Source organism: Furipterus horrens, unplaced genomic scaffold (assembly GCF_987537825.1).
Source record: "Furipterus horrens unplaced genomic scaffold, mFurHor1.1.pri manual_scaffold_5, whole genome shotgun sequence".
NCBI lineage: Eukaryota > Metazoa > Chordata > Mammalia > Chiroptera > Furipteridae > Furipterus > Furipterus horrens.
The window spans coordinates 156,616,477-156,633,137 of record NW_028327175.1 but is presented as its reverse complement, the minus strand read 5'-3'; the positions used below and the strand labels follow the sequence as shown (position 1 = coordinate 156,633,137).

Below are 16,661 nucleotides of genomic sequence, written 5' to 3'. Positions count from 1 at the left end.
TATTTTTTCAAAGAATTTTTCAAGTTCTTGCTCTTCCTCTTCTGGTACCCCTGTGATGCAAACGTTGTAATGCTTGAAGTTGTCTTGAGGCTACTTATACTGTCCTCAATTTTTTTGGATTATTTTTTTTCTTGTTCTGATGGGTTGGTTTTTGCTTCCTTAAATTTCAATTTATTGATTTGATTCTTGGCTTCATCCACTCTACTGTTGTATTCCTATAAATTGTTCTTTATTTCAATGAGTGTATCCTTCATTTCTGACTGGTTCTTTTTTATGCTGCTGAGGTCTTCGCTAAGTTCCTTGACCAACCTTATAACCAGTGTTTTGAACTTTGAATCTGATAGATTGCTTATCTCCATTTCATTGAACTCTTTTTCTGGAATTTTGATCTGTTCTTTCATTTGGGCTCTGCTTTCTTGTCTCCTAATTTTGGCAGGCTCCCTGTGTTTATTTCTATTTATTAGGTAGAGCTGCTTGACTCTGTGTCTTGGTAGTGTTGCCTAATGTAGTAGGTTTCCTGTAGCGTCCACAGGCACAGCCTCCCCTATCAGTCAAGCTGTGTACTTGAAGTGAGCCCCGCATTTAGGGTGAGTAAACCCTCCTCTTGTAATTGAGCCTTGCTTGCTGTTGGCAGGTCAATTGGAGGGATTTACCCAGGCCAGTCTGCTGCAAGAATTGACTGTGACCACTTACAACCAATCTCCACCCTCCATGGTGGATCAGCTGTGTAGGGGCAGGGTGGGGGTGCTTCAGTGAGGCCTATAGCTGTCCACTGCATGCACTGGCCCTGAGGTTTTCATGTGATACTGGCCAAGGTCAGCTTCCACCTATGTTTTGCCAGGGATGCCCTTCCTGAGCTATAAAGCAACCTGAGATGGCTGCTACTTGTGCTGGGCTTGGAGATTCCCAGGTGAAACCAAGCTGTGAATCTAGCTAGGCTGGTTCTGCTAGTGCCAGGCCTGGGGCTCACTGAGGCTGTTGCTTGTTTGATAGGATTTATGAAGCTGTGCTTCATGAGTCAAGACAAGCCATTCTTATGGAAAAGCAGCTTGGGTGGGCCCACATTTTGGGTGGTGCAGAGTCTCTGGGGATCTCAAAGGTGGGTCAAACAGTGTTAGTCAGTTTGATGGAGTCTCAGATATGGCACCAGCTTGCCAGCAGTGTTGAGGGAGGGTTTAGAAAAGGGACAATGGCCTCTGCTCACCTTGATGCCAGACACTTCAGTTTCTCTCTGTATACCACTGGTGCCTTTCAAGCTGCTACCCACTTGGTGCTGGAGCTCAGAGGGAGTGAGTTGGAGTAAGTGAGTCTGTGTGGGGTTCTTTAAAAGGAACTGCTTGGGGCTCAGTGTCTTCCATTGACTCAATCACTGCTGGTTTTGCAGCCAGAAGTTGTGGGGACTTATCTTCCTGGCACTGGAACCCTGGGCTTGGGGCCTAGTGTGGGGCTGGGACTCCTCACTTCTGAGATATCCCTCCTGAATTTGTATTCACCAGACATGGGTGAGGTACCAGCCCATTTTCTGTCTACACCTTTCCCCCTAGTCTGGATGGATGTGATTTCTTTAATCCTGTGGTTGTCAGACTTCCATTCAACTCAATTTCTGATGGGTCTGAGTGTTGGTTGTTTGATATTTTAGTTGTCATTTTGATGTGGTTGTGTGAAGAGGTGAGCCATGTCTGCCTATGCTACCATCTTGACTGGAAGTGTGTTTTATATTTTAATTAGTAGCAGAAAATACCACTATTTAAAAGATATTCTCTGATTCTAAAAGACAAAAGAAGTCCACAAAACTATTTGATATTTTCTATTATTAAAACCGATTTCTAGTTGATTGAGCTGTTAGCAATCAGCTATATTATATTCTTAGTTTTATGCTCAAGAAATAAGGGAGGGGTCAATGTCAGAAACAAGTGAGAACAGGAAGAAGAAGAATCAAGTTTGGGTCAGGGTAAAAAAATAACTCAAAGCTTTATGTTGCACAGGAAAGTTTCAAAAGTAACACTTTCACGTGTGCTAATAAAATTTTTGATGGCATCAACATCACTTGGTTATTGCAGCCTTTCCCATTATACATTTTAACCTATAATTTAATGATTAATTGGCAGACTGTGGTCTAGAGCTTAATCTGTCCTCCCTTTGATGAAAATAGATAGATTATTATTGTGACCATTATTTATTAAAGATTTCTGGCCACCAGTTTCTTTAAAATATTTTCTAAGTCTACCCCTCTTCTTCTGGGTACCTTTCTCTGTAGGATCCAAACTCAGTGATTTAAGACACAATTTGCTGACAGGAGATCCTGAGAACCCATTATGAAAATGAAGGCAACAAACAACTTCGAATGTATATCCCAATTTAAAAAGACTTCATTACATATCACATTTCAGGCTGAGAATGTTAAAAAATTTATCATAGTTTCAGTAATTGCAGCTTCCTCTGGAAGCTTGGCATAATATAGAATCATTTGTAAAATGTGTATTTTGTTTGACACTCAGTAGGAAGCTTTCCAGGCAATACATTTAATTAGGAACATGAGGAAGAGAATAATTGCAGTGTGTCATAATGGATTATTGTTACTTTTAAGTTCTCCATGTGTTTAAGACAGTGGTCTCATAACGAAATATGTATTTAAAGCTAGAGGTAATTTTCCTTTCATTGGCTTAGGGATTTTATATGAGGAAATATATTATTTTGAGCAGAAAGGTACATTAGCTGCATTCCATAGATATAACTTTTCATCCATTGTTTAAACTATCAGAGTGTTAGTTCCTCTCCTTAGAAACAACCTTTGTTCACTGCTTAAGACCATGAAAATTGATGCATTGCTCTTTTGGGAGCTTAGACAGCTTTATTTAAGTTTAACTTTCTCTGGAGATGCATAGAAATAATGAAATGCAATGCCTTTCTTGAACATAACCATATATATAATGTCTAGTCCTGCTTGATGCATAAAGTAAATTTGATAAGAGCAACTCAAATATTGTAATGATTTATGCTGATATTTTTTAAAGTTACAAAGGAACATGTGTCAGCAGATTTTAAAAGAAATATGACAATGACCATCTTCAGAGGCCATATTTTCATGGTGTTAGATATGATGTTCCATGTTTACCAGAAAACTTGCTTTTAGTGAATTTGAGAAGCACCACGAGAAACGTGAAATGAAAGGGCCTGTTTGGCACATGCATTTTGGTATTCAGTTTTCAGGTAGAGAATATTCTGATCATTTATTTCTGCATGAATTCTCTCTATCTTGCATTACTTCACAGTCTTATTTTTTCCTTTGTGAATAGAGAATTCCCTCTAATAACAAGCCATTACATTGAACATTAGGGCATCTCCCCTCAGGACCAGTGCAGGGTGTAAATGAGGAATTGACAATGATTACTTTCAATCTCTTCTGACTCTACTCTGTTTTGGCCTCTCAAAATCTTCCTTTTCTCACCCTGACCAGTCTACTCCTCCTTCCCACCACCTTCACTCTCCCCACTACCATCAAAACAACAAAACAATTATTTTACAATATACCAATGATGTATTGTAGAATTGTACACTTGAAACCTATATGATTTTATCTATTGTCACCTCAATATTCCATACAAATTTAAAAATCAAGAAAACCCAGAAAATAAAACAATTTGTCAGTGACCAATTCCTTCATGGTCCCATTCTCTGCTAAAAACAGAGAACAGAATCCAAATAATTAGAACAATCAGTACTTAACACTCAGTGGAGAATTAGGAATTGGACATAATGGAATAAGAACAGTGGTTTTAGGTAGATGGGTCAGATACATTCATTCAGGTAATCATTCACTTATTTGGGGGGAAGGAAAAGTCAGGAAATTATCTTTTTATCTCATTCCTCTATAAAAATGTAAGTAGTGCACTTTCTTCTTCTTAACTATCTTGCAAAATCCCTAAATGAACACAACTTTTATTCCATGGCATTAGAAATCAAGATTATTTTAAAGTAACAACCATAACTATAATAACTTGTATTGATTGCTTTAGCACTTTGCTGAAATAAATGTATGTAATCCTTAGAGTGATTCTATGTAATGGGTACTTCTATTACCACCAAGGAAACAAAGCATGTCTTTAACTTGATTTACTTACACAAACAGTAAGAAGTGGTCAGTTTAGGGGAAAGAGAACAAGATAGTGTGACTCCAAGGTCATACTCAATGGTGATATTAGTATGAATTAATTGTGGAGGAGAAATAATGTGATTGTAAGCAAAGTGCATTTAATCAGAAGAGTGTAAAAAAGGATTAAAAAGAGCAAGGATTAAAAGTAGCCCTTACTGATCAAAATGTGCTGTTAAATATATATAAAAATTTAAATCTCATGTTTCTTCCTAGAATTAGAAAAATAGTTTTGCCTTGAGAATCTACATTTTCCAAGAGTATGTCTAGGCTGAGTTTTATGATAAGAAGTATCTTGGAATGAAGATTGAATGTATTCCATTTCTTTGGCAGTATTTCATGAATCTTAACAAAATAGACCTTTTATTTATTTATTTATTTATTTTACTGAATATCAAAGTGTAATTGAGGCCTATCTAAAACTGAAGTACAGAAAACTAAAGGCCAATACTTTGGGGTGAAAATCTTGTGTGTATTTGTGTAGGGTGTGTGTATGTGTGTGTATCTTATCATGAAGCACTGAAACTAACATGTATTCTTTTACTTTAAGGGGCAAAGGACCACTAAAGCACACAACTGATGTGATCTATGCAGCTAAAACGATATCAGAATCAGGATCAAGAATGGATGTCCTGGCTCGGCAGATCGCCAACCAGGTGAATTTTCTATTAATGCATATTGGGAAGTCCATGTCAATTGTTTTCTGCCATTTCAACATACACTTTTAAAATTTGATTTATATTCCATTGCACTTTTTATTATTCAATTATTGTTACATTTTATTCAAAATTAATATACAAGTAATGAACAATTCATTCTAAAGAAGCTTAATTTTTTTCTTATGCCATTGTTATTACTTATGACTTGCTTATTTCTAAGATTTTTGAGATTTAAATATATTAAATTATTTTAAATATCAGCTTTTGGAGTTTCAAATATATTCAACTGGCTTTAATAACTAATTTTTAAATTTTTCCCTTAATACCTTAGATTTCTTATTTTTGCTCTTCAAAAAGTAATATGTTTGCAAATTCTATTAAGTTTTCCAAGTCAACAGTATATTCTGGCATTCTTTGTAAAACTGCAAATCAAATAGTAATTACTAAAGTACCAAAGTGAAGATACAAAAACATAGACTACGTAGTTCTTTTAGAGACTGATGCTCTCTCTATATTTTCTTTACATATTTCTCATCTGTATTTGTTTTCTAAGTTGCAGCTACATTATGAGAGTTACTTTTTGCCTTTTATTTAAAAATCTGTCCTTTTTTTAGTTAATAGATTGAGATATTTAATTTATATCTCAAAATGAGATACCATATTATTTTGCAGGTTTGATACTATACAGCTTAATAATGTATATTTCTCTCCCTTTGGCGGGGGGAATCCCTTTGCAACTATATATTTTATTGGGAAGCCTCTACTATTTACTCTTTTTATCCCATGTTTCTTAGAACATGAAGAACTTTCTTCTATTACATATTGTATTTGTGAATATAAGGGAAGAGAAATAAAAAAGAAATAATAGACAAATAATTTTAAGCATTCTTGAAAAACTATATATATATACAATGTCTTGCCACTTTAAACATTTTATTATTTTTTTGTATTTATAGTTAAAAACAAACTGTCATCATATATGAATAAATAACTGAAACCCAAGTATGCTCATGGTTTTCCATATTATGTTTAATCCAAGTTGAAACTAAAAAATGAATTGGAAACACTTCTTAAATTCAAGATAATTTTTTTTTTTTTTTTTTTTTAGAGAGAGGGGAAGGGAGGGAGGAAGAGAGAAAGAGAAACATCAATGTGTGGTTGCCTCTTACACGCCCCAACTGGGGACCTGGCCCACAACCCAGGCATGTGCCATAATTGGGAATCAAATTGGCAACCTTTTGTTTTGCAGGCCAGCACTTAATCCACTGAGCCACATCAGCCAGGGGATAATTTTAGTCTAACTAGGGAAATATAACAACATTTGAACAGCATATAATTTGTGGTAAAACAACATCCATGCATTGAAAAATGTCAAACCATAGTTTCCTAAATATAAGTATCACAATTCAGCATCTTCAGTGTGGATCATATGAGTCTGACATAGTAAGAGAATTCCACTGTATTTTTAACCATACCTTATCCAGATACTCTTCTGTGTTTTAGAAATCTCAGTTTGGTAAAGACCAGCAAATATAGGTATAACAAAGGAGAAAAACACTAAAAGTATGCTGAAATTTGTAAATGTAGAATCATCTCAAATTAATGCTTAACCAAATTTAACAGATGTTGAAGAGGGAGAAAGCACTCTTTATTGAGATAGGAAATAGAATGGATAAATGTTTTTGTAGTAGGCAGGATGAAGTATGAGAGTTGAGGGTTCTATGCATTCAGTGTAAAATGTTGGTAAGACAATAAAGTGGACAAGTGCAATTGGCATATCATATGGATCTTCTGAAGACAGAGATGGATAATAGAGATTTAGTGAAAAGATGACCTAGAACAAAACTGAAAACACCAAAATGGAAGCATTGAAAACTGTCGAGAAGGCATGTTCATAAAAAGAGAGATGAGATCACAGGGTTGAAGAAGCATTATTGTTTTGAGAGATTTTATATTGATAGATTCAAAGATAGAAATAGAAGACATTAAAAGTGCAGAAACAAATGGGATCATTGATGATATGTGACCCTGAGGAAGGTGAAATCAGTTAACCTCTGGGCTGGAGAACAGGAAGAGCAATGAGTCCTGGATAGGGAAAGCTTGTGGGCAGTTTTTGCTGTCCCTGGTTGCTTGAAATTTCTATTCTAGCCAATTCATAATGACATTTAATACTTTTCATTAACAAACTTTGCCAGTTTAGTAGAAATTAAATTGTTGTCTGTAATTGCAAAAATCATTTAAAGTGATTTTTAAATAAAGTTTATAATCCAATATGGACAAAATATAGCTGAATGTTGGAATAAAGTTATTTAAAGTATTCACTTCCTAATTCACTCTTAAAATTCAAACTGAAAGATAATGCTTTTTACTTTTCTTCTCATTCCTAAATGATGTATTCTGTATTGATAGCAAGCATCTTACCAGAAGAGTGAAAGCTGGTTTAGCATGAGAAAACCACTTAAGCTGGCATGCCATCTGCTTTCTTGTAGTGAGTATCCCGGTGGTTATAAAACTTAAATTTAGGAAGGAAAAAAAATCATGCTTTAAAAATCTAACCAGATGTCCTGGTCAACATCTTCTATCTTAATAAACTTAGAAATAAACAAACTGTGTTATGATATTCTACCACTTGATTTGTCTAAAAAATCCCTAGCAAAGTTCATTTAAAAGTTCCTTTAAGCAAATTTTATTTTTAAAAAATCAAGGGCAAGAATATTTTACAAATCTAGGGCCCAGATTTATTTTATAAAGTTTATGTAAATATATAAAAGGTGGGAAAAGATTATTTGACTTTAATAAAGGAGATGCAGCAAATACTAGCAAATACTAACAAATATATATATTTAAAATTATTGACATACAATATTATATTGGTTTCAGGTGTACAACATAATATTTAGACATGTATGTAACTTATGAAGTGATCATCCTAATAAGTCTAGTACCCTTTGATACCATACATGTTACTACAATATTTTTTACTATATTCCCTGTGCTGTATTTTACATCCTTGTGATTGTTTTTATTACTGACAATTTGCACACTGAATCCTGTCCTCTTTTTTACCCATCTCCCCTCCAACCTACAACCATCTGTTTGTTTTCTGTATCTGTGAGTTTGTTTGGGGTTTGTTTGTTCTTTTATTTTTGTTTTATTTTAGATTTCATATATTAGTGAAATCATATGATATTTATCTTTGCCTGCCATATTTCACTTAGCATAATACCCTCTAGGTCAGTCAATGTCGCTGCACATGGCAGTATTTTATTATTTTTTATGACTAATAGCTCATTGTATATGTGCCATCTCTTTTTTTCTCCATTAGAGAAGCACTCTTAGAGTGGGAATGACTCATTATCCTTATTCTTCTTGTAGTGGTCAAAACCAATCAAATAAGCTTTCCAAGTGTCAATATGAAAAAAGGATTTAATAAATTTTGCAATATGGAATTGACCAGTTAGTATGCTTTTATTGCTTTGGTGGTAAATATGACTACAATCGTTAGGTGTAACCAAAATTCTCATCAATTCTGGAAATACAGAGTAAAACTGGCTCAAGCAACTTTTAATTTCAAAGTTCAGCTTCAAGTTTTCTACTCATTTGAATTATTTTTTTCCTAACAAAATTATAAGTTATCCTAGTATGGCTTTGAAAGTGTCCCTTGAGAGAGATTGCATGTTTTTCTTGGTGATCACAACATTGGTTATTGGTTAAAAATCTAATTAATATTTTGCAAGTTCAATTTTTTCAGATGTTATATAGTGGTGCTGGTATTTAAGAAAAAAAATCCACATTAATCTCACAATTTACAGATAAGAGTGTCAATTAAAAGCTTTATAAATCAAAGTGACAATTTACTTTTTACCATATAAGATAAAACTGGCAAGAAGACTGATACTGTTCCTTGGTTGTAGAGGAAAGTTAAATATAGCCAGATCATGTCAGTTTGAATAGCAGCTCTACCATTTATTAATTGAAATGGTCTATTAACCTCTCTCTTCCTCAATTTTTTTTCTTTGATAAATGGGGACAATAGTACCTACCTCATGGAGTTGTGTGGTTATTTAAAAGGTTAATATAAGTAAGATACCGGGAATAGCATACAACAGATAAAACACTATATGTGTCAGAGATTATCATTGAGTTCATCCATAAGAACAAAGAATAGTTAAAACTATTAGTAAGAACAAAGAAAATTACATTTTCAATGAATGTCATGTAGAAGAGATCATGGTACAGAAAAACTTAATTCAAGTCTTTAGACAAAGTATATACTCTATCAAAATGTAGTTTGCAAATGTGCAAAATGACAATAATTAGATGAGTATGCATGATGTTCTTGTGATCCATCCATGTTGTTGCAAATGGCAGCATTTCATCTTTTCTTATAACTGAGTAGTATGACCTTATATATACATACCACATCTTTATCCAATCATGCTATGTGAAATAAATCAGAAAGAAAAAATCAAGAACCATATGATATCACTCATATGTGGGATATAAAATCGAAAACAACACATGAACAAAAAAGAAAAAACAAACAAAAATTCAAAGACATAGACAACAGTATGGTGGTTACCAGAAAGATGGCGGGTGGATACTAAAGAGTAAAGGGATTCAAATATTCGATGACAGAAGAGGAATAAACTCTGGATGGTGGGCACACAATGCAATATTCATTTTATGAATCAATGTCACCCCAATAAATTTAATTAAAAAGAAAAATCAAATCTAGAACTAAGTAAAATGGCACTGTATTAGAATTATGTATGTAATGAACATAGCATAGTACTAGACACATAGGAAATAGCAAAGATCAATTTCTTGTCATGATAAAACAATTAGATGACTCGCCTTTCATTAGGTAATTTTAAATAATGTTGGTCTTTGAAGAAACTCTAAGCACTCTTTACTTCAACACAGTGCTGGAGACATAGTTTTACCAGGACATTTTTTTTCTTTGAAACTACATAATCTGCAGTATTCTGTGATGAAAAATAAATACATTCCAAATTTTCTTAAGTTTAGTGATTTAAAATAAAATAGATTTGAAAGCAAATAGATGGGGATTCAATAGTGGCTTTGGTATAAGCTCTTCAATCATGAGGAAAGTATTATACTTTTTAAATTTTGTATTTATCAGCTGTACATTAGAGGAACCCCTTCCTCTTCCTCTTCTCTTCCTCTTCCTTCCTCTTCCTCTTTTCTTCCTCTTCCTTCCTCTTCACCACCCTTCCCCCACCCCCCCACCCCCGCCACACATCCACACATACACTTATCCTTCTTCTTTGTCTTAATTTAGTCCTTCCTGGGAGATTTGGTGAATTACCCTTACTTCCTTGTCTAAAAATTTAAAAACACTTTTAAAGTCAGGATCGCTCTACCATCTTGTCTAATTGTCTCTCTGCTGGTTATCATGTATCTTTATATCATTTCATATAACCGTGCCTATCTAGCAGACTGATAGTATTTCTGCAGAACAATTTATTCCTTTGCTACATTGGGTGATTAACTTTTACTCAAAGGTCACATGTTTTCGTCTTGTTCACAAATTCTGGAGCTATGTAGACAAGTCGATTCAGCAAATACGATCTAAAGTCATACTTACTGATTTTAGAGAGAGGGAAAGGAAGGAAATAGAGGGAGAGAAACATCACACGTCCCTGACCAGAGACCAAACCTGCAACCTAGGCATGTGTCCTGACCAGGAATGATATCCACAACCTTTTCGTTTACAGGACAATGCTCAAACCAGATGAGCCACTTTGGTCAGGGCAATTCCAGTAACACTCCTGTTTATCCACTACTAGATAAAGCAGAAATGTATGGGAAATTTTTCTGGTCTTAATCCTACCTTTTTTCTTATATTTTATTTTGCATTGTAATTCATTAGAATTAAAGCTTTTATGATACCATTTTTATAATTATAAATTTTACATTTATATATAAAATGTAAAAATACATTTAGATATGTAAAATAGAAAATAAAAATTGTTGACATTGTTAATTTACATTTTCATATATTTATTTCTTTGTAACAAAATTTTAAACGCAAATGCAAACATGTTATTATACAATTTAATTAAGGTAGTATATTAAATTTTAAATACTGAGCTTTTTCACCTTCCTAAAACATTTTCCACATCTTTTGAAAATACTGGTTTGTTGACTATATAATGTCACATTATATAAAGATCATTCTCATTTAATCTTTCAACTATTATAGGACATTTATTTTCAATTTTTGCTATTATAAGTAATGCTGCAATAAGTATCCTTGCATAGAATTATTCTCCATATTTTAGCATCCTTATGAAAATGTATCTAAGGTAGAATTAAATTATTGGGAATTACAAATCATCTTCTATAATTGCATATGAGAAAGGACACACATATTAACACTGACCGCAGACATTTTTCACATTATGATGAAGCTCAAAGCTGTACTCTAGACAGTTCCTTATAGAACATAATATAATATAGGAGACTTTTGGTAAAGAAATTTAATACATCTCTAAAAAAGAGGGTACCCTTTGTTTCTTTGCTCCAGGTAGGTACACAGCTCTTAAGTGAAATGATTTCTTTTGTCTGTAATAGCTAAGAGCATTAAATGCTGGAGAGAAGATAATATATAGTTGCTTGGATATTTTTTTTTATGCCCAGATAAATAAAACACAGGCAATGCACAACTGTAAGTTGGGAGGAGTGTTCTAATTGCAGCTCTAGGTGAAATAAATAAATAATTGTATCTTTTTCTTTTCATATGCTTTATTGATTATGCTGCTACAGTTCTCCCAATTTATTTTCCCTTTGTTCCCCTCCATCCAGTGACATTCCTCCTTCCAGTTGTCCCCCCCACTTAGTCCATGCCCATTGGTTGTGCATATAGTTCTTCTCAACCTCTTCCTGTCTACTCCACTTCCTCCTATGCCTAATTCCTGTACCATCTCCCTTCCTTTCCCCCCACCCCCTTTCTGCTGACCTCCCCCCCATAATGTTCCCCATACCTATAATTCTTTTCACATTCTTGTTGCCTACTTAGTTTGCCTTTGTTTTGGTTCCCTAGCTTCTGTTTTTGGTTGTCGTGATACAGTTTTCATTTTAATGTTCATAGTTTTGATCCCCTTTCTCCTAAACAAGTCTTTTGAACATTTCATATAACAGTGGTTTGGATCTGATGAACTCCTTCAGTTTTACTTTGTCCTGGAAACACTTTATCTGTGCTTCTATTCTGAATGACAGCTTCACTGGATAGAGTAATCGTGGTTGTAGGTTTTTGCTTTTCATTACTTTGAATATTTCTTGCCAGTCCCTTCTTGCCTGTAAAGTCTCCTTTGAGAAATCAGCTGACAGTCTTATTGCGACCCCTTTGTATATAATTCCCTTCTTCTCTCTTACTGCTTTTAAGATTCTCTCTTTAGCCTTAATTTTTGATATTTTGATTATAATGTGTCTTGGTGTGGTTCTCCCTGGGTCTAGTTTTTTTGGAACTCTCTGTGCTTCCTGGACCTGTAAGTCTATTTCCTTCCCCAAGTTCGGGAAGTTCTGCTTCATTATTTTTTCACATACTTTTTCAATTACTAGTTCTTCTTCTTCACCTTCTGGCAACCCTGTGATTTGGATGTTGGCCCGCTTATAGCTGTCCGATAAGTTTCTGAGCCTCTCCTCATATTCCTCACTTCTCGTTTCCTCTTTCTGCTCTGGTTGACTGTTTGTTCCTTCCCTATGTTCCAATTTGTTGATTTGATCCCTGGTTTTCTTGCCCTCACCACTAGTTTCATATGTGTTTTCGTTCATTTCAGCAGGACTAAACTTCATTCCTTCCCTGTCTTGTTTAAGATCTGCTGTGAGGTCTGTAAGCAATTTTATAAGCAAAGCTCTGAACCATGCCTCAGAAAGATTTCCTATCTGCTGCTTCGTTAGATTAGAAATTTGCCGTCTGGTCATCTGCGTCACTGGATCTCTATCATGATCTGTGCCATCCTGACCATTTTGTGTTTACCTTTGCTTCCTGGGCAGGGTTGTCACACCTCCTACACTATAGGGGGTGGAGCTTTGTGCACTCGTCACAACCAGGCATTTCCTGGGGATTGGGGGTCCAAGATGGATTCCTGCCGTTCACTCTCCGCTGAGAGACTGGGAACTTCCTCCTCCATTCCCATCCCCACTGGGCCTAACAGTCCAAGACAATGGAGGTCTGCCTTCCCTGGCTTTGGAATCACAAGCTTACAGGTCTTTTCTGCAGCCAGGCGTGCTCCCCAGGCACTTCTCACCTCCCCTTAAATATGGATGTCTGTGCTTACCGCTGTCCTGCCGCCGTCACTGCTGCTGCCACAGACAGCACAGCTTGACCTCTCCTTCCCGGCTTTGCTCCTCCTACCTGTCTGGACGAGCACCACTTCTTTATAATTTCATACCTAGGACTTCCATTTATTTTCTGGAATTTCTGGTTATTGCTGGTTTTGCGGTAGTTGTATTCCTCCTTAGTTGTGGAGAAAGATGGAGCGTGTCAGTGTATGCCTCCATATTGGCTGGAAGTCTTCTGTGTTTGTTTGCTCCCATGTCCCAGGCAGAGCTGTTGCTCTTACAATGTTGTAAGGGGCGGAGCTTTAGGTATTCATCAGTAACAGGCGACCTGTTTCATCATGTTGTGGAGCTGTATGTGGGGAGGGGTCTGAGAAGGAACAATGCCACTTGCCCAGCACTAACCCCTGTTCCAGGAACTTTTCCCACTTCTGCACCGGACTGGCTGTCCTCTAGCTGCTACCCTGGCTGTCGTTCACAGAGTGGGTGGGTCTGTGGATGGTCTAGGTCTGTGGGGGCCCTTTAAACAAGTGGATTCTGCTGAGAGACAGGCAGTTTCTGCCTCTGTCTCAACCCCCACTGGTTTTCACAGTCAAAAGCAATGAGGCTTGATTTTCCCCAGAGCTGGGACAGTGAGCTGCTCTGGTGAGGAGCTGGAAATGCTCCCCAGGTGTCCCTCCTGACTTTTTAAAATGTGTAACTGCACTTCCTGCTGCCCTGCTGCTGTTGCCACTGCTGCCACCATCACACCGTGTCCTCTCCACCCAGGCTCCGCCCCTCCTACCTGTCTGGATGAGTATTTCTTCTTTATATCCTTGTTTGCAGGACTTCCATGCACTTTGATTTTAAGAAACTTCTGGTTGTTTTTAGTTATGAGATAGTTGTATTCCTTCTTAGTTGTGGAGGGAGATACAGCCTGTCTGTCTATGCCTCCATCTTCGCCAGAAGTCAAATAATTGTATTTTAAATACATATATTTTTAGGTTTACCTAAAAATGTATTCTGAACACTTCTAATCTTTTCATTAAATTAATTGCAATATTTTATGTACCTCTGCATGTCTGGAGATTTCCTTGCTATTTATTTTTTGTATATCAAAGTAATTAAATCAAAACATGAATAAACTTTTAACAGCAGAAGCACGTCAGAATTTATACGGGCTTGGTCTGAGAATTGGGACTCTGTGAAAATAAAGTTGCTGCCTTATAACTTACCTGCAATTGTCAATATTTATTCTCCTTGATCTACATATTATTCATTTTGCTATTTCCATTTTTATTTTTTATGCATATTTAGTGTCCAGATCCATCATGCAAACAGGACTTGTTAGCCTACCTGGAACAGATTAAATTCTACTCTCACCAACTGAAAATCTGCAGTCAAGTTAAAGCTGAGATCCAGAGCCTGGGGGGGGAGCTCATCATGTCAGCTGTGAGTACTGCTCAGAACCAATGTCATCACATATAGAAAATGTTGAAAACCAAGCAGCTACATTCCTCTTTACCCTACCAAAAGTTATAGGTCCCTGTAAGTTTCCAACTCAATTGGAGTGTAAAAAATTGCACATAAACTAGTGAGAAATCTTGCCAGATTTCTTCAAGATATGGTAAATAAGTACAACTTGCTTTTATTTACTTCTGAGATTTTAGAATAAATCAGGTTTTGTAAGCCACTTAGTTACAAAATAAATATTAACTTAGAGCATGATTTTCAGACTTCAGAAATAGTACAAATGGAACTCTGAATTGAACCCTATAATTTTCATAAAGTAAATGCATATGGCATTGCAAATTAAAATAATTGTTTTATGATTACTGATGTATATTCATTTTCCCATTATTTATTTCAATATCATAGAAATGCAGGCTTTGAAAACTATTATTTCCAAATGGAATTGTAGAAGTGGAATATGATAGAACATTATAGATTTAGAGGAACTTTCATAAATTCTTTGCTGACCCTGAATTTCAATCTGCTATAAAATGACCATGGTAGAAATAATGTCTAACTTTTCTAATCATTTTTAATAACAGTATATCATTGCTTTAAAGTGGGTATGGTAATAACTTATTTTATATCTACAGTGAATTCAGTTATCAGTGACTTTGAGAAGGACATGGATCAAGATTATAAATTTAAGTTAAAGTGAAACATCAAAAATGTTATAGGAACTTACATTTATGAAGACAAATTTTTTTAAATGATAGCATATTTAGAAATTTGTGACATCCAAGACCTCCATAGCCTGACACTGGACTTGCCCACAATGCAACTAAGATTACTAAAAAGAATGTATTTACAAAAATGCAAGCAAAGGATTAATTACCATCAAGGGTTGAGGACAGGGAACTAAGCCTTATTTCCTGTCTATATTTTATCTTATTTAACCTTCACAATAGCATGCCACACTGTTTATTTGCTTGTTTTGCTTACTTTAACATTTGAAAAAATGAAATTCAAAAAGGTTAAATAGCTTCCCCAGGGTCATACAAGTAAATGTCAGAACTGGGATTTAACTTTAAAGACCTATTTCTTCTCTGTTCAGGAGGACAACCTTGAATCTATGATGAAAGTAAAGTGCACAAATAAAAATTAAATAACTTGGAAATTATATGTAGTTATTATCAGAGGTAAAAAAATTTAGTTTCCTTCATATTTTGCAAACAAACAACAACAACAAAAGGAACTTACAAACCAACACACGCTATGCAGTATTGTTGTCCTGACTCTTTTCAGAGGAAAATGTATTTTTTAATTTAATCTTTCTTATATATTTTTTATTACCGTTTAGTTCTCTTACACCTTCCTCCTCCCAGCAATTACCACTCTGTTGTCCATGTCCATGAGTCGTTTTTCCTTTTTGCTCAACCACGTCACCTCCTACAGAAATGTGTGTATGGATACATACATATATATATATATATATACATATATATATATATATATGTATACAGGAATGCATATATAGACATAGCATGTGTATACTTACATATGCGCTTAAAAATAATATCTTTAGTCTGCATTATTAGACATTCAGTCCTCATTTTTTCAACATTATAATACTTTAAGTATATAAAAATATTTTAGACTGAAGTCTGTCTTCTGTTTACTTTTCTTAATTTCACACACCATTATTCACATGGTATAAATCCATATGAATTTTATTTTTAAATTATGTGCTACTTTTTTATGTTGGCTAAAGATAAGCTTTCAAAAAAAAAAACTTGATAAAAGTTCAACCTATACATTACTGCTGAAATATATTACTGTGAATTGTCCTTCCAAAATATAATTTCCACCAAATGTATGAATTGAGTTTGCATTCCTTTCTGTTTGGTATGATGATTCAAATTCATGAACTTTCATTTTACCGAAAGACTAGGCATGAGCCATTTAGAATTTATGATTTACAATTTCAAAGCTGAGTCATTATATAAAATGAGGAATAGCATTGCAATTTCAAAACTATTTGTCATCATTTCACCAACATTTTCCATTAGAAAACAATAAATCTCAAAATAAGAGCACACCCTCTCTTAAATGCT

General features: G+C 34.9%; 1 protein-coding gene across 1 annotated transcript in view; it reads left to right on the top strand.

Annotated features, from left to right (window-relative positions):
- The window catches only part of CTNNA3 (catenin alpha 3), a 1,620,658-nt gene that overhangs the window by 1,560,750 nt on the left and 43,247 nt on the right, over positions 1 to 16,661 (top strand). Inside the window, exons 16-17 of the mRNA XM_090278091.1 lie at positions 4,701 to 4,806; positions 14,413 to 14,547. Coding sequence (XP_090134217.1) covers positions 4,701 to 4,806; positions 14,413 to 14,547 — 241 coding nt within the window. The remainder of the gene's footprint in view (positions 1 to 4,700; positions 4,807 to 14,412; positions 14,548 to 16,661) is intronic.